Source organism: Sinohyriopsis cumingii, chromosome 4 (assembly GCF_028554795.1).
Source record: "Sinohyriopsis cumingii isolate HCF-2022 chromosome 4, ASM2855479v2, whole genome shotgun sequence".
NCBI lineage: Eukaryota > Metazoa > Mollusca > Bivalvia > Unionida > Unionidae > Sinohyriopsis > Sinohyriopsis cumingii.
In genome coordinates, this window is record NC_142964.1 from 83,851,366 (window position 1) to 83,871,614 (window position 20,249).

At 34.1% G+C, this 20,249-nt stretch overlaps 1 protein-coding gene across 2 annotated transcripts in view; it reads left to right on the top strand.

Annotated features, from left to right (window-relative positions):
* Window positions 1–20,249, top strand: part of LOC149801567 (TP53-binding protein 1-like) — a 78,706-nt gene that overhangs the window by 41,302 nt on the left and 17,155 nt on the right. For both annotated transcript variants that reach the window (XM_089955789.1, XM_089955790.1), the window contains exons 12-14: window positions 4,754–4,845; window positions 12,496–12,621; window positions 18,397–18,470. In XM_089955789.1, the coding sequence (XP_089811915.1) occupies window positions 4,754–4,845; window positions 12,496–12,621; window positions 18,397–18,470 (292 nt within the window). The remainder of the gene's footprint in view (window positions 1–4,753; window positions 4,846–12,495; window positions 12,622–18,396; window positions 18,471–20,249) is intronic.

Genomic DNA, 20,249 nt, shown 5'->3' on the forward strand with positions numbered 1-20,249 from the left:
ATTATTTTGTACATAGATTATTTGTCATATAGCTTCTTTATTGCACTATCAAGCCCTACAGTGCTAGTAGACTGTAAAACCCCAATCAATCAATCATTCTTGACTCCCAGATCCCTGTCATGTTCGTGTTTAATAGAACACAATTTCCAGTAAATTTTATAAGAGAGAAAGAGAACATTTTCTAACTCATATGTGTACGCCTATAACCTGTAGGCTTTATGAAGAGTGAAGTCCAGATTCACATATCTTCATGCTTAATAGAACACAGTTTCCAGATTCACATATCTTCATGCTTAATAGAACACAATTTCCAGATTCACATATCTTCATGCTTAATAGAACACAATTTCCAGATTCACATATCTTCATGCTTAATAGAACACAATTTCCAGATTCACATATCTTCATGCTTAATAGAACACAATTTCCAGATTCACATATCTTCATGCTTAATAGAACACAATTTCCAGATTCACATATCTTCATGCTTAATAGAACACAATTTCCAGATTCACATATCTTCATGCTTAATAGAACACAATTTCCAGATTCACATATCTTCATGCTTAATGCTGTTGGAATAATATGGACAGTTTACACAGTTAATTGTTATAGAGGCCATTGAAAGGTAAAGAATGTTCAGAGGTAATCAACCATCATTGCACATGTTACTCAGCTGATTTAAAATTGCTCAAGTGATTTGTTTAGTTAGTCATTGAGCATTGATGTGTGAGAATCTATTAGACTAAGTGCATAGTTAAAGTTTATGATATGGAACAACCAAGTTTCAAGAATTTATTAGGCTAATTTGCATAGGTAAAGTATACGATATTGAACAAAAATAATTTGTTTGAACTTTGATAAAGGAGGAAAGTGTGTTGAAGAAACAATAGACTTCATTGCCTTGCATGAGATGGTTAATATCACTGTTATAGAATACTGAGATGGTTAATATCACTGTTATAGATTACTCACTGGTTTATGATAATGTTACTGTTATAGATTACTGACTGGTTTATGATAATGTTACTGTTATAGATTACTCACTGGATTATGATAATGTTACTGTCATAGATTACTCACTAGTTTATGATAACGTTACTGTCATAGATTACTGACTGGTTTATGATAATGTCACTGTTATAGATTACTGTCTGGTTTATGATAATGTTAGTGTTATAGATTACTGACTGGTTTATGATAAGGTTACTATTACAGATTACTCACTGGATTATGATAATGTTACTGTGATTCAGATTTTACGCCATACATGTAATCATGAAAAAGTTGTGTTTAGTCCATTTCAGGCACTGCAGTGGGACTTGCATGTACCATGAATATATTTCTAATTTATTCAGTGTGTGTGCATGTGTGTGTGTGTGTGATATATGTATAAAAATTGACGAGTCTTGTTCTTAAGTGTATTCATTTCTTACAAGAAATGGATATTTTAGTTTCTTTTATTTAAACTTGTATTTACTGACTTCTAGGACTAGATAACTTTTTTTTCTCAACCATGCAACATCACTTTATTTTGTAATGTGCCACAACCTTAGGGCCACATCTCCCAGTCAACACCCCAACACAACCAGCATCACTATCTGTGAGGTTAGCAGGTTAGAATGTAATGATATCATTGCATATGAACCTCCTACATGGCAGAGTTTTTTGCTGAGTTTAGGGATGTCTAAATATCTCACTGAATTCCACATATGCAGAATTATTTTTGAAAAATTTAATTATTTTTCATGTTTTGGTTCCAATAGTATATGTACAGTAATACCACCTCTGATTGCTTGACTGAAATGGCTTAAGCAGGGCAAGACAATGTAGTTGCTAATATCACCTTTTGATCCTATCAGCATGGTCAGCTGGCTTAATTGTTTCAAATTTGTAAAGATGGAGTATACTATGTGTGAGCAGAAATAATTTTGAAGGGATTAAAGACATTAATGGATTATGGTCAGGTTACTAAAGAGCTCGATCCACATAAACAATAAACATTACTTTGAATCTCTCCACATGGTATGTTCTGCTTCAGTGCTTAAAGCTGTTGAGATGGATTACAGTCGATGCTGTGTATGATCAGAATTTAGACAGGATTAAAGACATTAATTGACTATAGTTGGATTACTCAAGAGCTTGAGTAGCCTAAAACTGGGTCAGTTTGACCTAAGTGTTTAAAGTTTGTTGAGCCATAAAAGTGTGCCAATGTTAAAACACCAAATTCCAAACAACTGAAATATTACAAAATCCAATGATGGCTGGAAAGAGGAATTTTAGTGGATACAATCATGCTCAAATGAGACATGACTATACATTCTGCTCTTCCTGTACAGCTGATTTTAAAGTCTGTTATGGACCATAACATTAGCATTATTAGAACTACATCTGATGCATTTTGACCACAAGATATGCTTGTCTCTATAGAATAATGAACGTCACATTTGGGACTAACCATATAATTGGGGAAAGTGGTGGACATGATATTTTAAAATCTGTTGGGGGCTTTACAGGTAATACAACAGTTATAATTGCCTCTGTCAGGTACAGGTGTTAAAGCTTTATCAGCTCAAATCAACCATGCAAACAAGAGCATGTGTTTATTATTGTCTTTCAATCATTCTATTTCGTGGCTAAAATCATCCTGAAAAACATGGATCAATTAGTAGTTAGTATTTCAGCAAGTCTAAGAGAATGAATCATGATAAAGTGAATTACTTTTTATGTTCAATTCTGCATGCTGAATATTTTACATACAAGTGGTGCACCTGTTTTGATATGTTGTTTGCAGTGTGTACAAAAAATTAAATGTTCCCCCTTGCTGCTATGCTTGACAAAGCAAAACTCCATCAGCCAGTAGTTATGAAATATTCTTATTACTTTGCTGATGCTTATGATTCCTGAATCCTTTTCAAAAATCAGTCACACTTAAAGACTATTCTGACAAATGAAATAATCATGCTCTGCTTTTTATACATGGGGTAGAATCCACCTTCAAAGAAGCATTGCCGCTGTTCACAGACTTAACAATCATCTTTGGTACAGATGTTTTTTAAATCGTAATGGAGTTTGCTTAAACATTCTCATCCAAGGCATTGATGTAATAACTGTTGTTCCTCAGCATGCATATAGCATATATTTGATTTACCTATAACTTAAGACAGATTGCATTGTTCCACTTTGTGTAAACTTTATCTATGTAAAATAGCACAATGCCCCTCTCCAGCATTCTTCAATGGACTTGAAACATCACCTTAGCTATTATCAGCCAGTTAAGTAATATATGAAATGCTGGTTGCTTGTACCTAATGTCAACAGCTCCGGTGGCCTAGTGGTTAGAGCATCTGCCTCTGATACAGGAGGTCACGGGTTTGAACTCAAGCCAAGTCATGCCAAAGACTTTTAAAATGGTACTAACAGTTGCTTCACTAGGCTCTCAGCATTAAAAAATTAGTGTTAGGACTCGTCGACCTGGTGTCAGAATAATGTGAGTGGGTGGGACATCATGCCTACATGTCTGCAGCATGAGTGCTAGACATCACTATAAACTGCCACACTGCAGACATTGTAGCGATATGACTGAAATTGTTTTAAAGCTACGTGAAAAATCCATATCACACACACATATACCTAATGTCTGTGTATTTTAATTGCCTGTATGACTCTTTGCTGTTTAAACTGCTCAGAGGGTAGAACTGCATGAGCTCTAAGCAGTACTGTGTACTATGTTCATGCTACATGCATATATTGAAGTGGTGTTTTTGTTTTCTTTTGTTGTGTTTTGGGGGGTTAGGATTACTAAAAATAATTTTTTTTCTAAACACAACTGTGTCATGGGGTTCAGGAGTTAAAAATCATGTTTTTAGCACAACACATCATGTTATGTCAGGTACAGCTTCATTAATACTAATGAGGTTGTCTGGCATCTGATTGGATGAACTGTCAAGTATCTGATCTGATTTTGATTAAACTTGGAATGTGTGCTTATATCATTAAGATCTTGAACAATTTTAATGACAAGATGTATGTATCTTACTCAGGTCATCTTGCATGTGATCAGCTGGGCTTGTTATCACTTCAGAAGTAATTTTTTAAATCTCTTTTTGATAAAGTTGTAAAAATAGGCCAATTTGATAATGCATGCTATCTATGCATAATACTGAGCTGATCTTGCATGTGATTGGCTGAGCTTGTTACCACTTTAAAGGCTATTTTCATACAATTTTGATCAGACATGGTAAAAAGGTTTTAATTGTCAGGAACTAGGATAATTGTAAGTATCCTTGTATCTTAATGATGTGATTTGATTGTCTATGTTTGACAATACTTTAGTTACCCTAATTCTGATTATACTTTTATCAGAACTTGATAAATTAGCTTATGTCAATAAGATATATGCATTATGAGCGAGGATAGTTTAAATAGTTTGCATTCTTACAATACTACATTAGCCTGCTTTGTGAAATCTTCAGTTGTAAAGTCATTTACGATAGACGAGTAATGTCATAATTCTTGAGCCTCTTGTTTTTGAAGGGTTTTTATTGATAAATATGAACTCAGAATTTTTAAGTGCAGTGGGATTGTTGTATGTAGCAAATTCCTTTAGAAATAAAGCCTCTTTCAGTAAACACTCTTCATTGACATCAAAAAGTGGACAACATGTTCATGCATCTGGTGCACATGGTTGTAAATGAATAATTTTTGTCAGTGATTTCATTTTAATACTGCTGTATGCCTATTTTCATTACAGAGGAGGTTCAGATACCATTTGACAAAGACCACCTAAAGGAACAGATTGAAAGAGGGGGAGGAACTGTGCTGGACAAGTTTGACCCAGATTTGGTATGCTTTCATCAAAAGCAAAAACATGTTATAATAACTTACATGAAAGTTCTTTTTTGTTAATTGTTGTACAAGACTTGTGAATTGTATTGAAAAATTCTGTGAATTATAGTGTAAGACTTGTGAATTGTATTGTGAAATTCTGTGAATTGTAGTGTAAGACTTTTGTCTAGCATGACTTAGTCAATTGACTTATTGTGACACCTCCATAACATTGTCAAGATATACTATAGTATTCACACACCCTTCCGTTTATTTTCACCCTGCTGCCATTTTTAAAAACGAAAAGTGTCAAGAATATACAAAATATACATTACTTAGCCATTTCATTCCTTGATTTATAATTTTTTATGTGAGTGTGGCCAAGGAGTCCCTAATACTGTTGACTTTTAAGTGTTTCAAAGTAAACAGAAGCTTTTGATGTAAATAAGCAGATGGACTGATCACTGTCTTTTTCTGGTTTCCAGAACAGTCCATTTCAGTACAAGCTCTGTCATCTGTACCCAATGTTTGCAATGTTTAGTTTTAATACTTCTAAAACAAATTTAATGAATAAAAAGGAGGAACTCTTGTGCACATGTGTTCAAAGAGATGTAACTTCAAAATTTACATAATTATTGAGATTGTTAAAGACAGTGAACTACATCACATCTGTAGCTTGAAACCTCACCGATGTAGATACGGGAACCATATTTCTAAAGAAATGTACATGGCTCTTTGTAAGTGGTCTCATGGTAATCAAGTATCGCCATTTCAAAAATTCTGGAATTTTATGAGGTGTTGTAGGGAACAAAGTGAGAAAGTTGCAGTTGAAATTTCACATGTGGAGTCAGATTGTTGATTTTAAAAGTTCCATTTCGTATTTCAAGTTTTGCAGCTTTATCTGTTGAATTACACATTGTTGGTTGAAGGTTCTATTTTCTGTTCAGAGTTTTTAGATCTTATCTGTTGAATTATTACAGTGGTGGTTGAAAGTTTGATGTTTTAAGTCAAGAATTCCATTTTTACATGTTGAATCAAATTGTGCAATGAAAGTTCCATTTCATGTCTAGTTTGAAATTCAGTGTTGTATTTAAGAATTCTCAACATATGAAAACTCAAGATATGAAATGGAACTTTCAACATCAGCATTTTGATTCAACCTTGAAAATATGTTATACTGGTGGCTGTCAGTTACTTTCAGTGGTAGAATGTTTTAATCTCCTGATAACAGGATAAGATTAACAAATTTAAATTGCCAGATTTTTATATTTAATAAAAGTGAACTCCAAAAGTTGATCAAGTTTGGTGATATTTAGCAGTTGTCTCTAAATTAATTAGAATGATCACCTCCACATCTCAGTACAGAAGTGAGTAACACCCCCTCCTTGTCCTTAGGTAGATTGATCTTGAATTATTATTAGGTGCTGAAAAATGATATAAATCCACAAAACAAGAGACAAACAAAAACTTCTAAAAGGAAGGTCATACCAAGATGGGGTTTGTAATAAAACACCTCTTGTAATATTTAAGTGGTTCTAAGTGAAAATGTGGCTGCACTCGAACGATGAAAAACCAGTCCTAATTGACATTGGGGTTAAGTCAAAGGTCATTGCTTGCATATTTGTACTATATAGACTTAGGATCACAGTGACTTGTACACATACAAGTAAATTTCAAACAGACTTTAGTTAGTTTCATTCCAATGAAAAAAATCGATTTACAGCAAACAGACTTTGATTTTAAGTTAAATGTCCTTGATTTAATTGGTTAGTTGTACAGGATCATAATCAGGACACAAACAAGTAGGAATGGATTGGTATCATTAAACCCAGTTTGTGGATATATCTGAAGAATGCCTTGGATGATATATCATTAGTAACTTCATTTTTAAATGCCCTCCCAAAGGCAGACCATATTCAGTTATCTGTTTGTCCATCGGTCTGGCTGTCCATTTATATGTCTGTCTGTCTCTTTCCAGTATCTTTTCCACATAATAACATTAGTTGTTCCATCATCTACGGTTACCAGACTTTGTGGATAGCTTGCACAGTAAGGAGGTACCCTATCAATTTCAGGCACTAAGCATCAAAAGTCATGGTCACTGCAACTGAGAGAATAAATGTGATTTCTGCATAACAACTCAATTACCAGACTTTTTGGATGGTTTGCACTTGTTGTAAGGAAGAACCCTATTCGTTTTTGAGGGCAAAGGTCAGTGTTACTGTGTCAGAAAGAAGAAAAATGATTTCTGCACAATAACATTAGTTCTACATGACATACCTCAACCAAGCTTTGAGGATGGCTTGTAGGCTTGTATTTGCAGTAAGTAAGTAGGCTTATGATTTTGTGGTCAAAAGGTCAAAGATCAAGGTCACTGACTGAAACAAGAAAAATGGCTTCTGCAAACTAACATTAGTTTTGCATTGAAGACTTGACCCATACTTTGTATGTGGCCTGCACATGGGGTAAGGAAGTAGCCTATTGATTTGGGGGTCAAAGGTCAATAAAAATAGCTTCTGTACACAAATTCAAGTTATTGCCATCCAGGTCTATTATGCAAAGAGTGGGCATATTTGTATACATGTATGATATGAATATGTTAATTCAAGCATAAGAAAATAGTTCTGTTGCTAAATTTGGTATGTTGGATTTCTCAGTAATAACAAATTTGGTTTGCATACTTCACATTTAAAAAGATGAATTGGCCTTATCTTTGATAGCTGGACTGGAGCCAGTAGAGCATGAGTCACTTTAAGGGACTCTTGTTAGATGGAATACCATGAAACTTGGTAATATCGTCATCAACTGAAGCTGAGTTATTGCCCTTTTGTATTGTAGCTCAAAACAGTGTATGACAATCTTTCTAGTGCAAATTGTTTCACATATTTTGATGGATTACCAGGAGATTTGGTAAATATTATAATCATCACCTGAAGATTCGCATGTTGATAGATCACTATGCTTACGGAGAGTTTGATGGAATTGTTGCCTTCATCCTACAGCTTGATGCAATGTAATATAGAATCTTGTGAACTTAACTTGTCTTGCATTTTTATATGGATTGCTGTGAAACTTGGTACATACAGTGCGACCCCACTATAACACGCCCCTCGATAATGTGAATTCAGATATAATGCAGTTGTGGCATGGCACCCGAAATTTCATATATTCATTCGCACATCAAATTTTTTTAATTCAGAGTACGTGAAATAATGTATACAAAATTTATTATCATTTTGGGGAAGAGATCGTGTATGAATTTGAATATAATACGATCGTGGCATGGTTTCTGAAATTTTAAATACGTGTACATGTATTTTTCTCATAACAGGAAAAATATTTTTTAAAGTACGAGAAATAGTGTGTAAAATGTTTATTATCATTTGGGGTAAGAGTTCACGTATGAATTCGAATATAATACAGTCGTGGTGTCGCTTCTGAAATTTAACAATTTCACCAGGTTCTTGAAGTGTTATGCCAAAATAAACATTATCAGAAATGTTACTTATTACTGATCCATGAGTAAAGTCAGTAAGCCATCTTTGTGATTGTCTTCAATTAATTGTGTATACAATCGCTGCTCAAATATTAGCCAACATGTGTTTCTTCTTTAACTGCATACATAACCAAGCAGCAGACAATGCAGTGGTTGATAAAAAATTCTCACAATTTAATAAACATCAAAAAACGAAAGCAGCCAACGTGTTTGTTGGGCTTGGCGGTGTTATTAGACACAATCAGTTGACAGTAAATTTTAGCAGTATGAAATTTGTACAGACACTGTTTATAGATCCTGGAACATGATGAACTGTACATGTGCTTTGTCTTTCTTAACCTAATTTTGCTGTTATTTTTCCCCATTGAATTCAGACACTTATTGTTCTGTGACAAAAATACTGAATAGTTTGAAGATGTATGCAGTTTTGGCAATGGAATTACATGTATTTTGGATTAACTGCATGTGATGATGGTACAATATCAGACGGTAAATAAACGGTGTAATACTCTTCATGCTATATATTAAACGTTGAATTCAGACACAATGATCTGTGACAAAATTATTGAATATTTTAAATCTGTGTGCAATTTTTCAATGAATTACATGCATTATGGATGAACTGCATTCCACAACAGCACGATAGTAAATGGTGTTGATACTCTATTCATGATATACATTCGACATGAATAAACGTACATGTGCCAATGCACTGTTCTCTGAAAAAAAAGTAAAATACTTTAAAACCCCACATTAATGCGACCCCACTTTTAACACAATCCAATTTTTTGGACCCAATTATCACATTATAGCAGGGTTCCACTGTGCTATGGTCGTTATTTAGAAATGTGTATATTGAAAAATTTTGTTCATCCCTTGACGTGTGTAAAAGTTATTGCTACAGGTGACTGACAGTTGGATGTAGTATATGTCAGTATTATGTGAAAGCATCAACTCTTACAGTGTATAGTAGAATATATGACAGTGTCTTGTAAAAGCAACTACTCTTACAGTGTATAGTAGAGTATATGACAGCATCTTGTAAAAGCAACTACTCTTACAGTGTATAGTTGAGTATATGACAGTATTGTGTAAAAGCAACTACTCTTACAGTGTATAGTAGAGTGTATGACAGTATTGTGTAAAAGCAACTACTCTTACAGTGTATAGTAGAGTATACGACAGCATCTTGTAAAAGCAACTACTCTTACAGTGTATAGTAGAGTATATGACAGTATTGTGTAAAAGCAACTACTTGTACAGTGTATAGTAGAGTATACGACAGCATCTTGTAAAAGCAACTACTCTTACAGTGTATAGTAGAGTATATGACAGTATTGTGTAAAAGCAACTACTCTTACAGTGTATAGTAGAGTGTATGACAGTATTGTGTAAAAGCAACTACTCTTACAGTGTATAGTAGAGTATATGACAGTGTCTTGTAAAAGCAACTGTTACAGTGTATAGTAGAGTATACGACAGCATCTTGTAAAAGCAACTACTCTTACAGTGTATAGTAGAGTATATGACAGTATTGTGTAAAAGCAACTACTTGTACAGTGTATAGTAGAGTATATGACAGTATTTTGTGAAAGCAACTACTCTTACAGTGTATAGTAGAGTATATGACAGTATTTTGTGAAAGCAACTACTCTTACAGTGTATAGTAGAGTATATGACAGTATTTTGTGAAAGCAACTACTCTTACAGTGTATAGTAGAGTATATGACAGTATTTTGTGAAAGCAACTACTCTTACAGTCTATAGTAGAGTATATGACAGTATTGTGTAAAAGCAACTACTCTTACAGTGTATAGTAGAGTATATGACAGTATTGTGTAAAAGCAACTACTCTTACAGTGTATAGTAGAGTGTATGACAGTATTGTGTAAAAGCAACTACTCTTACAGTGTATAGTAGAGTATATGACAGTGTCTTGTAAAAGCAACTGTTACAGTGTATAGTAGAGTATACGACAGCATCTTGTAAAAGCAACTACTCTTACAGTGTATAGTAGAGTATATGACAGTATTGTGTAAAAGCAACTACTTGTACAGTGTATAGTAGAGTATATGACAGTATTTTGTGAAAGCAACTACTCTTACAGTGTATAGTAGAGTATATGACAGTATTTTGTGAAAGCAACTACTCTTACAGTGTATAGTAGAGTATATGACAGTATTTTGTGAAAGCAACTACTCTTACAGTGTATAGTAGAGTATATGACAGTATTTTGTGAAAGCAACTACTCTTACAGTCTATAGTAGAGTATATGACAGTATTGTGTAAAAGCAACTACTCTTACAGTGTATAGTAGAGTATATGACAGTATTTTGTGAAAGCAACTACTCTTACAGTGTATAGTAGATTGTTATAAAACTTAGTAATTATTTTGTTCAGAAGACATGCATGTTGACCAGTCATTGTTCTCAAACTATTTTACAAAGGTTATGCCCTTTTTTGGAAAATAGAATTTCTATGATGGGGTATGGGTGTGGTACAGCAGAAGCAGGGTATATATTTAAGTGAGGGAATTACCCCTGATTCCTCCAGCTCCATTTTGTTCAAGTAAATTTAGTACTGATACAAGTTCAAAAAAGTCAAAAATTGCCAGCTGTGTGTGAAATATGTTAAATGGACTTTCAAATTCATCTTCTATTTGCATTTGTGTTTCATTTAATTTTCATTTAGCATTCACTACTCTGTTTTCTACATTATGCATTTTAATTTTCGGTTTCCTTCATATTGAATTCATAATTTAATTTGTATTCCTTCTACATTTCATTTCTAGTCATTTTGTGCTCATTTGTATCTGTATTCTGTTTGCATTCCTTTTTTGTTTCACTTGTAACATTACCCATTTCAGGCCCAGGACTACATGTGCATTGTGACTGTAATCTGTGGAATGTGATGTTCTGTGTTTATAACGGTCCTACGGTAGAATTCAAAATTTTCCTACAATACAATCTTGAAACCCATGGCATTTATCAAGGTCATTTTTAATCCTGGGGTCATTTTAAATATGTTAGATGTATATTTGAAGAAGAATCCAAATTTTGGAATGAAATATGTTTCCTCTTTAACACTTACTTATTCACAAGTTGGCACTCTCTCCCTAGACTGGCAGTTACATCCCTGGAATAGTGTGCACTTGCTGCTGTAGTAACTGACAAATAATGGGATTTGTTACCAGTCCATCTATCCAAAGGGAGACCATTCTCATCTGACTTCCTTTTCAGTAAGCAGATGTTTTAGAACTTTAAAGTATAAAAAAAGCTGAAAGACATGATAAATGTTTTTATTTCCACTTGGGAGAGCTAGATTTATAAGGAAGTGGAAGGACTTCTAACATCTTGTGATTGGGTAAATATTTTTATCAACAAAAAAAACAACAAATTTACTCAGAAAATTGGTTTCTCTAAGACTTGTTTATCAAGTGATTTTCTTTTTCACTAGAAATTAAGAAGTCATACATTTAATGACTAGTTTTAAAAGGCACACCAACAGGATATGAGGTAAACAGTGGTGATTACAGCCTTTTTCATTAGCCAGGTGTGTTTGGGTTGAAAAATGTGGCGATTCAATACATAACTATTTACCAGTTAAACTCTAAACCATTAAACCTAGAAAAACATATATATATATATATGGCTTCATGATAAATCTGCTTACCAGATTTATGTTGTAATCCATTGAAAATCTTGGTCAGTCTTAATCATTTAAATTGAATGATTCTAATGATGGATGTGAGTTCAGAAATGGATATTTTGATTAGAATAAAGGTCAGTACATATTATTTTGCAGTTGTCTTAATTGTTTTTTAGGCCAAAAGAAATTGGACAGACCCTTAATAGAATGCATTCAAAACCCTATTGATTTAAGGATGATACAAAGATCTCTGCGCTGAAGGTCTTAAACAGTGTTATTGGTTGTTACCTGTTTTCTCCAGGGTCTATGAAATTAATTAGAATAGACAGAAAATACAGGAAATATGTCTCCCAGTGGTCCTACTACAGCCATTTGGTTTAAGTGAATTACAAGTGAATTACAAGTCATAGAATGAAAGGTCAATTTTACAAGTCTGATATGTATCCCAGCAAGACTCATAGACTTTAAGATTTAAAAAAAAAATATATTGGTAATTTTACTTAATCACCATTGCCCTGTTACAGGTGTGTGGCAGCAGCCATTGTTACCTGTTGTCATCCACATACCAGAGAACCATAAAGTATTTCCAGTGTCTAGCAGCAGGTGTGCCTTGTGTGTCTCACCTTTGGATTATTGACTCCTGTAAACAGGTGAGTTGTGACTTTGCATTGACCTTTTTAGTAATACCTGTCACCTGTGTAGACCTGATTAGAACTGTAGTAATAAATTAATTTAATTGATAAAAATGTTTTGCACATTGTAGTTAGTGATTTGGGCAGGCACCTTGATATCACCAGGAATTCTACAAATTACAAGATTCCGTTTCATGCAGTATGTCTCAAGTTCCTGCCACTTTAAGTTTTAACCGAACGGATGAATTGGTTTTATTATGAAGTATGGAGAGCTCATTACTGCATCACAGGACCGAATTTTCAATCATCTGCTCTGTCCAAGACTTCTTTCACAGCAACCTGCAAGTTTTATATGCCAGTGAAAGTAACTTTATATTGTGTTATGATGTTGTCCGTCCATCCATCTGTCACATTTAGTTTCTACATAATAAACTGAGTTCTCCACCATTCTACAGTTACCAAACTGTGGATGTCTTGTGCTTGGAGTAAGGAAGAAGCCTGTTGATTTTAGGGTCAGAGGTCTAGGTCACTGACTATGGATTGCTCTTGTGGTAAGTAAAAAGCCTATTGATTTTGGGGTCAAAGGTCAAAGTAACTGTTGACTGAAAGAAGAAAAATGGTTTAATATGCACAATAACTTTAGTTCTATATAACCAATCTGGACCAAACTTTGTGGATAGGTTGCATGTGAGGTAAGTTTAAAGACTATCAGTTTTGGGGTCAAAGGTCAATGTAACTAAAAGAAATATAAATTTTGTAAAATAACTTTTGTGGATAGCTTGCACTGTCACATACCAGTCAGAATATGACATGTCATGCACAGTGATGTTCCAAAAAACCATTTTGAGCAATCTTTTAGTTTTAAAATAAGAGAGAAAGAGAGAGAGTGTGCTTAATGCTCATTGAAAAGAGAGAGAGAGAGATCACCACAAATATATGCTCTTAACCAATATAAACAGGAAACATTTGTGCAAATTCTCATTGAAAAGAGAGAAAGATCACCACAACATATGCCCTTAACCAGTATAAACAGGAAACATTTGTGCTAATTCTCATTGAAAAGAGAGAAAGATCACCACAATATATGCCCTTAACCAGTGTAAATAGTAAACATTTGTGCTAATTCTCATTGAAAAGAGAGAGAGAGATCGCCAGAGTATACGCCTAAAACCAATATAAACAGTAAACATTAGTGCTAATTCTTATTGGAAAGAGAGAAAGATCATACAATAGATGCCCTTAACTAGTATAAACAGTAAGCATTTGTGCTAATTCTCATTGAAAAAAGAGAAAGATCACCACAGTATATGCCCATAACCAGGATAAACAGTAAACATTTGTGCTAATTCTCATTGAAAAAAGAGAGAGATCACCACAATATATGCCCTTAACCAATATTAACAGTAAAAATTTGTGCTAATTCTCATTGAAAAGAGAGAAAGATCACAAATGGTAATTCTCTCTGAAAAGAGAGAGATCACCAGAGTATATGCCTAAAACCAGTGTAAACAGTAAACATTTGTGCTAATTCACATTGAAGAGAGAGAGAAAGATCACCACAATATATGCCTATAACCAGTATAAACAGTAAACATTTGTGCTAATTCTCATTGAAAACAGAGATCACCGCAATATTTGCCTATAACCAGAAAAAGCAGTAAACATTTAAAGACAAGTTGGTTTAGATAAACAACTACCCTTGCACATATTACTAAATGGACTGACATTTGCCAAGGTGTTATTGAAAGAATCCTTAATGAGACTACATGTTATGCTAGTTTGCATAGGTAAAGTACATTAAGTGGAACAAGTTACTTTGTTCGAAGTAGTAAATCAAAGACATGCTTGTTGAAAAAACAAAATTATTACACTTCATTGCCTTGAATGATAAAGTTTATGCCACTTTGTGTGTGATCAGTGGCAATGTCTCTTTGTTGTTGGATTTTACTTCACATATAAAATACAAAACTAAATTATGTTACTAGCTGGGTAGTGTGGAAGAGTGTCCAAACACAACTGTGATTCAGAGAAGGATGAGCCATTGACAAAGTGCAAAGTCCATCAAAACTAAATTTTGGATCTCCTGGTTGATGGGGTTTGACTGTGAAGTGTAGCTGCATGGTGGAGCATTTTATTCTTTGTAAATACTGCAAACATTTAGGTGTGTACAACATCTGTCGAAATAGTAATACCATCCATTATTGTAATTATGTATGAATGCCAGGCACAATCCTAAACATTATAACGTTATAACTTGGCTCTTGCATGTTTGACACCCCATCACAGCAATGCAGATGCAGAAAGATCATTTTCTGTGCTGAGAAAAGTTCAACAAGATCTTTGGAGAATTTTTAGCAACAGTACTATCAAATTTTGGATGAGTTCAAAGATGAACTCTAATTACACTTCCATCCTTCCCCCATTCCCCCAACAATTAAGAACAGAATGACTGCATCTGGTTAGGTCCATCCCATTGACCAATGGATTGTAAAACAACCAAGCATGCACTGAATATAACAGAAAATAGTGATATAGTTATGGATACTGCAGAAAAAACAGCTTACCTAACAATAACAAAGATCGGAAAATAATGTAAATGGCTTCACTGCAATGATGCTGCTGGGCCATACAATTGCAGATTTCTCACAAGTTTATCATGAGTCGCATAGCTGCTAAAACCCAATACAGGAAAGATTGTGGAAATTACATGCAGTTTGCCCAATGCTGTATTATTTTCAATTTTAAAAAGGGTTTGTCAAGTCATCTTTTTTTCCTTTCATCAGTAATCTCTGTTGATCCCTGCTTAGGTAGAATTAGTGTTGGAATATAGGCACCTGCATGATTGAGATGTTATGTGCTTTTTGCATAAACTATCCATATGAATTTTCTCTTTGAAGTGTATAGCAGATTGATCAGTTGATCAATCATGAGGAAAATTTCTGGAGCATAACAGCTGTGAGTTTTGTAAATTGGTGAATCCTATTGAGGAAAGGAAAGGTCAGATGATCTGATGCTAATTAAAGACAGCACAGAAAGTGTTAATACAGAAACTCAGCATCTGGGGGTGGAACTTGAAGCTCTGAAAGAGTTGAAGGAAATAGAAATTCCAAGATTACCTATAACTAGGATAAAACCCAAAAGGGTGATATGAGTTTTTTCTTGATAATGTAAGAAAGATAACACAAATTATGGAACATTAACTTTTGATGCAACACAAAATGTACAGATCATGTCCAAGCATAACGCAAGAAGAATTCCAGTTGCAGCAGTAAATGTGGTTCTAAAAATGTATTATAAGTTTAGTAGCAGACTTCTAATTATAACTAAGATTTTATTTTGTAAATATTATGATCCTTCCAGAAGGAAACTTTCCAGTAGGTATTAGTTTTTTTTTTTAGAAAATGGTAATTGTGACCTGTGGTCAGGTAGAGGACCATGTAATCTTGTTTTTATAGAAAATAATGATTCATGCTATAAGATCTATTGTATTATTGTTGTGTCCATTAGTTCATTTGGCTGGAATTTTATATATTCACTAAAATACAAAGTGCTCATAAAAATTAACATTCTTGGGAATAATGACTTGAATTTATAGTGAATTTCGAATAAGGATTTATCCTTTGATTGCATGATTGTGATTCAGCTAAAGACACATGGCACATCACCACTACACAGGCCACCACAGGAGACTCAACACCTCCTTTGTTGGATATAATTTGTATATCCACTAAAGTATATTCATAACTTTAATCATTAGGACTCGAGTCTGCAATTCTACGATTAGTTGGGATTTAATTCACAATACCATTAGTTCTTATTACTTTTTTTCATTTTATATGCTAGGGAAAGAAAGTATTTGTTGAAATTTACAAAGCTTGTTGTTTCCCACTCGGGGGCCTCGAGTGGCCAAGCGGTCTAAAGCGCTCACCATTTCGGATCACTGACATCTCACCTCTGTCTGCGTCGGTTTGAGTCTCGGATTTGGCTAATGTGGTTATGTGAGAAAGCTTGCCAGTAGCTTCTTGTGGGTTGGTGGTTCTTTCCAGGGGTTTCCAGGTTCTTCCTCCACCATTAATACTGGCCGCCATGCATAGCCTATCTTGTGCTGAAAAATGGCGTTAAACCCTACAACAACAACAACAACAATGCATCCCACTCTTTTCTTTTACTTGTTTTAGGCATTTGGCATTTTATGAAAGATATTCTACAACTCTCATGTATGTAACTTGGGCTAGGCCTTGAGATATCCCATGCAGCTGCATCCTCTGTCTGTCTGCATTGCAGATATGGATTTACTCTTTTAGCTTTGAATTTTTAAAAAATGTTATATCGGACAAAGGAATGGATTTTATATATATAATCACAGGCACGTTTATTATGTTCTTTTGTCTTCAATGGAACATAGGTTTTGGACCAGTAAGTGACCCTTTTTCTTGCATGCTACTTATTGAATAGACACTCACTTCCAAGCAAATATCGGATCATATTTCACAAACTAACAGTAAATAAATTCAATTTTGTACAGAAAGCTCATGTATTATGAGTACATTGAAACTCTCTCTTTCATTTAATACAAGAAATTATTGCATTGAAATTAAGGTGATAATTTAAGAATAAGTTTTTAACAAATTGAAGATTTGGTCTCGTTCTAACACATGGACTAGATTTTCAGTATTCATTTGGATATATTTTAACAAGAAAATTCTAAACAATATCACAATATTGTTCTGTTTTCTTCTCTTTAGTTTCTTCTTGAACAGTTGCAAGAATTTAACATCTAAACACCCAGTTCCTTTCGGTGTGACCCAATGATGAAACAGTCTCAACATCATTGTAACAGGATGTAATTGTTCAAAATTTGCAAACAGCTGCTGCTCTCTGAGATATGTCTACATTCGTGTTACAAATGTTTTTCAGTTTTATCCTAGATTTACTCAACAAATTTAATATCTCAGTAGTTTTAATAGGAAAATTGCAAGTCCCTCTGCTTAAACTTGCTCCTTAAAAAATATAACTCCACAGACCATATTTTTAAAACTCCAAAGTTGAAATGGATTTTAGCTAAGTTTGGTATTTTAGATGATTTGCGTTGTGGAATATCTCTTGGGAATTAAACATAGGGCATTTCTAAACATGCCTTGAATCTCAACATGACTAAGCCTTTCTTTGTCTGAAATTTATAAAATTTCAATATAAGATTTCAGCAACAAAGTACCTGCTCTCACTCTCTCGCTGTCTCTCTCTCTCTCTCTCATTGCAAACCATCTTCATCTGAGAACTCATTGTGAAATATTTTGTCAAAAAAATATTGTTGTCCATGTCAACTAACTCTAATTTCTAAGCCTAGCTACCATGAAATGCATATAAACTACATGTTGCTAATTAAGGTACTCTCCCTTTGTCCCCAGTGGCAATAGCAACCATTATCACCCAACATGACTGCATTTATTAAAATTACAAACATGACATTTTTTAATAATTTAAAATGTATAGTAATAAATCATTCCAGATATTTTATGAGTGGACAAGTTTCAAGTTGTAAGAGTAGTTCTAGGCTGGGGTGTGAGATACATAAGTTTTAGGTGTGTGCTATGGAATCACATATCATCCATGTAAGATTAAATGGGTATATAATAAATAATATGCTATAACTGTTGATGAATATTTCTTCCCAGGTCTCCAAAGTTTCTACATTTTCCAGGTCTCCAAACCTTAGGTATCCTAAACAAGGTAAATGTTTTAACTTTAGAAACTTACCCATTTTAAATTATATGCTATTAATCCATATTTCAGGGTTTGTTACTTGATTACGGGCATTACATCCTGCCAGCTGGAATCAGCCTGGAGAAAAAAAGAATTATGGAGTGGTGAGTGACACTAAGTATTTGATGTACTGGTTTCAAGTAGATTTGTCTGTTGTCCATGAGAGGGAGAGATATTGGTTTTGTGTTGTTTGTTTGGCAATAGGAGTGCATATTATAGTCATATGTGTATCACCTGATTTAATTTATAACCCATTATAAGAATTTTTTCTTTTTTCAATACTCATTTTTTGTTGCTAAGATTTTTTAAAAGTTTTTTGTTTTTTTTGATAAAATAAAACTTGTTTGCACAATATTGTAAAAATACACACTGAAAGTAGCGAAATAAAACTTTGAATGTTTGCATGATATACTGTTTTTTTGCAGTCAGTCCATCTCGCATGCTTATTTAGATGAGAGCTGTACTGGTTTTTTGCTGTCAGTCCATCTTGCATGCATATTTAGATGAGAGATTTATTGGTTGTTTGCAGTCAGTCCATCTTGCATTCATATTTAGATGAGATATATACTGGCTTTTTGCAGTCAATCCATCTCGCATGCATATTTAGATGAGAGCTATACTGGTTTTTTGCAGTCAGTCCATCTCACATGCATATTTGGATGAGAGCTATACTGTTTTTTTTGCAGACAATCCATCTCGCATGCATATTTAGATGAGAGTTATACTGGTTTTTTGCAGTCAGTCCATCTCACATGCATATTTGGATGAGAGCTATACTGGTTTTTTGCAGTCGGTCCATCTTGCATGCATATTTGGATGAGAGCTATACTGGGTTTTTGCTGTCAGTCCATCTTGCATGCATATTTAGATGAGAGCTATACTGGTTTTTTTGCTTTCAGTCCATCTCACATGCATATTTAAATGAGATATATACTGTCTTTTTGCAGTCAATCCATCTCGCATGCATATTTAGATGAAAGCTATACTGGTTTTTTGCAGTCAGTCCATCTCACATGCATATTTGGATGAGAGCTATACTGGTTTTTTGCAGTCAATCCATCTTGCATGCATATTTGGATGAGAGCTATACTGGTTTTTTTGCTGTCAGTTCATCTCACATGCATATTTAGATGAGAGCCATACTGGTTTTTTGCAGTCAGTCCATCTCGCATGCATATTTAGATGAGAGCTGCACTGGTTTTTTTGCAGTCAGTGCATCTTGCATGCATATTTGGATGAGAGCTATATTGGCTTTTTGCAGTCAGTCCATCTCGCATGCATATTTAGATGAGAGCTATACTGGTTTTTTGCTTTCAGTTCATCTCACATGCATATTTAGAAGAGAGCTATCTTGGCTTTTTGCAGTCAATCCATCTTGCATATATATTTAGATGAGAGATATACTGGCTTTGTTTTGTTTTTTGCTGGCAATACATTGGTCACACTTGTAGACAGGGTAACTCTACAAGTGCTCGAGTCTAACCAGACCAAACTTGACATTCAGATACCTTCAGTGTGAAGTGCTGGGCAGGGATGAGACATGATCTTACATTCAAAAACAAATCACTAGAAGTAATTGCATTCTCTCATTTTATTTTTAAAATTTAACTTTTAATTTTTTTTACAGAAAATCCATGTTATTACAGTTGCAGCTACTAACTGATGTCCATCAATACATCTATCCTTCCATCTGGAACAATCTTTTTATCACAACTCCAACCCCCACTCACCCGCATTTTTTATGGATTACTATGAAACTTAGCAAAGACGGCCTTCATCACAACAAACACTTGAGAACATTTAGCCAGTTAGTACAGGACTAATCCTGGCTTAATAGGGCTTTCACAATTTATGCAAATTACGCCAAACCACCATTACAAAAA